The sequence below is a fragment of the Cajanus cajan genome, chromosome 1, assembly GCF_000230855.2.
Source record: "Cajanus cajan strain Asha chromosome 1, NIPB_CcT2T_4, whole genome shotgun sequence".
In the NCBI taxonomy this organism is placed as follows: Eukaryota; Viridiplantae; Streptophyta; class Magnoliopsida; order Fabales; family Fabaceae; genus Cajanus; species Cajanus cajan.
The window spans coordinates 78,398,475-78,403,324 of NC_138517.1; the positions used below are offsets into that span (position 1 = coordinate 78,398,475).

Below are 4,850 nucleotides of genomic sequence, written 5' to 3' on the forward strand. Positions count from 1 at the left end.
CAATTTTAAAATAGAGACTAAAATTACAAATCGATAAAAATAAAGATATCAAAACAATTAGCCAAAATTATACTGTAATTATTTCTATGTAAAATGGGTTATCCTCCAAGATAGCATCACTTATATTTTGGTCCTAATATATGCCACGGTCGAAGCTTTGAGCCAATCAAACTATTAATGATGTCTATCCATTTTTTCACGACGCAGGATCGCGACAGAATAATAATCACTACCAAGCAAACATGATGTTCAACCTACAACATGATTTATAAAAATTAAAGATAAGAGATTAAATTTACTGAATTAAATTCACATATTAGTTAGAATTGAAGGACTAAAAGACTAAAAGTATATTAAGCCTATAAAATAAAGTTTGACAAAATTGCAATCTATATCAAGAAGCAAAATTGAAGAAGAATATCCTAGAGGCCAATCTGACAGCCATATCAATGACGACACAATGCCTCCTTCCCAATCTGCTATTTTAAATAATACATAAACAGACAATAGTCTGGTAGTAAATCTCAGTTTAAAAACGGGAACATCATGAATGCTATCTCTGGTAACTGGTGCTGCAGTCAGGCAAGGATCAATAGCAGCAACGGATGCCAAAATAGTCTTCTCTTGAAACATTTGCACATTCCGTCCATCAAAATATATGAACAATGTCATAGGCAAATCTTTATTTTGTCAAAGAAATACAGCATAGTAGCAAAAATTTCAGCACAAGAGATGTAAACCGGAAGTTACATTTTGTTAGGTTGTTTTAGCTGGATGCCATAATCTGGGGCAACCAGCGTTTAGACAACCATAGCACAACATCTGAAAAGTTCAAATATTTTACTCAAAACATTTGGAAGTTATTCCTGTTACTAAAACTCGAAATTAGGAAATCCACTCAAATCCCCACCCACTCCAAAACAAATTTGTACTTTGTAAGTTAAAAATTAAGCCTGGTTCAATTTAGAAAAGCTAACCCCACTACTCTTACGTGAAACAGTGTTGTGTTGGACAAACAAGTACTCCATTTTCAACAGATTTTATAGTATTGAGTTAAATAAACTTTCAGTCATATTCCACCACCAAAGTATTGTTAGAGAGAAGGATACGTCCAGAACAGCACGAACGACTGCACAAGTATAAAAAAGAAGTTATAATGCTGAACACGTAAACATTCAAAGAGTGCTACACACATACAGAGAAAGAGAACACAAACCCCAACATTATATTACGATCAAAATATAATGTATGTTGAACTGGTCAAGTAAGGCCAGGAAGACTATATAGACCCCCCTAAGATTTCAATATAACATAAAAGCCTTATCTTGCATGTAGTTTCATCAAAACCTAAAGGAGCTCGGTATAAACCCCCTTGTGTATCCCTCCCTCATTGGCCAGAGAAAAATCCTCCTTTTAACCTTCTCTTTATATTTAACAAATATTTTAATGTTGATTAAAACTTTAAGCACCAAACACAGGTAGAACTCAGACTAGAAATATATGCAGAAATTGGCATATTTTAAGGGGCACCAATAACATAATTAGCAAATTAATTCTTCCCCCCCTAATGAATATATTTTCCAATGTACTATGCTGACGATGAAGTATATACAAAAACATAGAGAAGAGGATTTGGACCCTTGATTAGATTAGCGTTTGATTTGGGAATCAGGAGTCATTTTTTTATTTTCTTAATGCTTTTCCGAGTCCAAATCGAGAAAATTTCCTACAAGGCTGAAAAAGCCCTTGAAATTTCCAAAATTCCACGGAATCTTCATTTACTTGGACAGTACATTGCTCAGCAATATTAATTTTAATGGTATGTTACTGATACACATCCTAACAAAGTTTTTATCTTCAAATAAGTATGTCCCGTGAACCTCTAATTTAGAAAATTTTGCTGTTATTCTTTCTTTTCTTTTCCTTTTTTTTTTCATATTGCTGAGCAACTAATTACATTTGGAGTAGACTATTTAGTATCTTTGGTGAGTGGTAAGTGTAAACACCTTTAATAGTTGAAGCATTTTTTTTTGTAATTCAATTATGTTCAGATGTTTGGCTGGAGTATTAGGAGGCTAAATTGTTCTGGTAGTACACTTTGTATCTATTTCTTGATGTCTTTGGCTGGAATAGAATGCCTGTCCTTTAAGGGAAAACATCTGACTTAGACATGCATTGATCCTTATTGTTTAGCACATGGCAATTCTCCCCATTAACTGGGGATCTTCAGTGAATGCTTCATAAATTTGGCTAATGCTATATTGCTGATGTGCATTTCATATGTTATTTATTCTCTATTTGTGTATTTCTCTACCCATCTTATACAAACTAGTTTCTTCTTTCATGAAAAATAAAGAAGTTTCCAAAACACACCATGCCCAAAGAAAGATGAAATGAACATAAACAACCTACCATTAGGCCACCCAGAAAGCCATCAAGTAGCACTCGGTTCCAGGAATCAAAGTATGTGTGGGTTGAAAATCCTGCTTTGGCCACAAGCCCAAGTGAAGTAAGTGCCATGAGAAGTAAGTAAAACACAAATCCTTTCAAGCCTGTAAATCCCAAAATGCCAGCAACAACTCCACCAATTATAGATAAAAATGTTCGACTGCAAAAGAGACAAAAATGAATATTCAATTGTAAACCTTAGAGACTTTTACAACACTAAACAGGTGTTTCTTTTCATCCCCCACCCCTATCCCACCCTTTTTTCTCCTTTACTGTAAGAGTGCTTTACAGCTACATATCATGAACTCAGATGACTATTTCACGAAGATAGAACCAAACAATTTCATCAATACAAAAACTACCACCCCAAACAGCTTGTGAACCCACATTGATCCATAATCAGGTAAAGAAAGAAAGGGGAGAAAAAACCCTCATGTTCCATGGTCCACCCCAAATATAATGTTTCTAGTTATATTTATATATTCAAAATACCATTAACAATCAAACCAAACCTGTAATAGATAATTTTCATATTGCTTTGCATATTCTCAGCATTAAAAGTCAGCAACTCATTCAGTCCATTGCTTGATTTCTTCCCTGATGAAGCCGAATCAGAATGTACAGCCATAATTATCTGCTTACTCTAATGTGTTTCTGTAAACAAAACCAGGATTGAATGATTTTGGGTAGAAAGAATATAAATTAAATCATGCAGTTGAATTCTTAAATCAATTATCCAGAACCATTGTGCTGTGGTTAGAAACAGGTAATTTCAAAGGGATGGTTGGTCAGACATAAACATGATGGACCAAACACTCACGAACTCTGACCTAAGTTGAGTTGAGTCTTTAACAAGTAGGACGCTTCACACACAAAAACAAAGGGAAAAAGAAATTAAAATTAAACAACTGGTACCGAAATCCTCCCAAAAGCCACCTATACAATAACTCGCAAAATTCCCAAATGGTTTAGTCTCAAATTCAGTATACCTCAATGCTGACCCATTCCCACCCAAGACATCACAATTAGTACAGATACTGCGTCCAAATAAAATTTCTACACTGTAGAAAATTTAACAAAATAAAAGGATCAAAGCAGATGACATCATATTTGCTATTTAATCAAATTTAAAAGCTACGATTTAGGGTTTGGGATGCTACGTAGTTCAGCTAAACTACTTGTCATTGAGAATTGAAATCCAACATTCTGCTACGTACACTCTCGCAATTCACATAAACACCATTGATACAGGAAGTGAAACCCGTTCCAATGTGTGAATTTCGTCCTACGGCAACACTTGCCTATAAATTATTAATTAAATTCAATACAGAATCGTAAGAAACCCAGGGCGATCTCTTAATTCGAAGAAAACTCAAACGTAGCGAAAACCGACTCGGAATTGAAACAATTGGAATCGAAAATTGCGAACGAAATCCGATCGAAGGAAGTATTAGATTGACAAAAACAATGATAAAAGAATTGAGAAAAGAAATCCGAATAAAAGAATGATAGATCGACTTAGAATTACCTTTTAGGACGCTGTTTGAGAAATTATTGATGATGCTGTGCGCTCAGAAGTTAGAACCCGACCCTTCTTACTTCTTAGGTAAGTCGCAAGCACAACCCTTTCTAGTCTTACTCTCTCAATTTTAATATAGCTTCCAAACTAGCGATAGGCGTCAGAAAAATTTTAAAAAATTCCTAAAAGTCATCTCATCGAGATTAATATATAATCCTTGTATAGAGATTAATTGTATTTAAGAAAAAAATTGTATTTAATATATAGAGATTATTTGTATACACAAAAATAATATTATTGGGTTTAAATATATTTTCAGCTTCTACAAAATGATCAAGTTTTGACTTTGGCATGTGATTTTTTTTTTCACCTCTAAAATTTAAAAATATTTTTTCTAGCCTCTATTATTATGTAATCATTTTTAACTATGTTAAATGACCCTCTTATATGTTACTTACAACTAATGTCAATGTGTGATAACTCTAAAAAATTATAAATTTTAAAAATAAATATTATTTATATATTTTAAAGCCATCCTTAAGAAAAAAAATATAATAATTTTTATATTTTATATAAATGAAAAAATTATAGGAATTAAAATCAAAATTTATGCATTTTAATACGATAAAAAATATTTTACAAGAACTAAAAATACAAAAAAATTATAAGGATCAAAAATTTTAAAAAATTTATAAATTAATCAAAATCAAAACTCGTTAATTTTATTTGACTAAATACATATTTAAACCTTATTATTATTATTAAAAAAAATTATCACATGACATCGAAATATTTGCTTTTTTGTCTAAATTTATCAGTTTTATAACACATAAAAATATATAACTATATTTATTATTGTACTTAAGGTGATTATAATAAATAT

At 32.0% G+C, this 4,850-nt stretch overlaps 1 protein-coding gene across 1 annotated transcript; it reads right to left on the minus strand.

Moving 5' to 3' along the window:
* Nucleotides 1-326: 326 nt before the first annotated feature.
* Nucleotides 327-4,135, minus strand: LOC109803124 (Rab5-interacting family protein). Its single transcript, XM_020364573.3, has 5 exons — nucleotides 3,977-4,135; nucleotides 2,961-3,102; nucleotides 2,413-2,608; nucleotides 1,110-1,129; nucleotides 327-680 (listed from the first exon to the last, which is right to left on the minus strand). Exons 2-5 carry the CDS (start codon nucleotides 3,074-3,076, stop codon nucleotides 650-652), a joined length of 363 nt encoding a protein of 120 aa, XP_020220162.1. The 5' UTR covers nucleotides 3,077-3,102; nucleotides 3,977-4,135; the 3' UTR covers nucleotides 327-649.
* Between the last annotated feature and the right edge of the window lie 715 nt (nucleotides 4,136-4,850).

What these genes read in the sequence shown, in the direction of transcription:
- LOC109803124 (XM_020364573.3), bottom strand. Translation starts at nt 3,076, where the DNA reads ATGGCTGTACATTCTGATTCGGCTTCATCAGGGAAGAAATCAAGCAAT. An exon ending in ATGAAAATTATCTATTACAG is followed by an intron (nt 2,609 to 2,960) that starts GTTTGGTTTGAT and finishes TCTCTTTTGCAG; the next exon opens with TCGAACATTTTTATCTATAA. An exon ending in TCGTTCGTGCTGTTCTGGAC is followed by an intron (nt 681 to 1,109) that starts GTATCCTTCTCT and finishes GACAAAATAAAG; the next exon opens with ATTTGCCTATGACATTGTTC.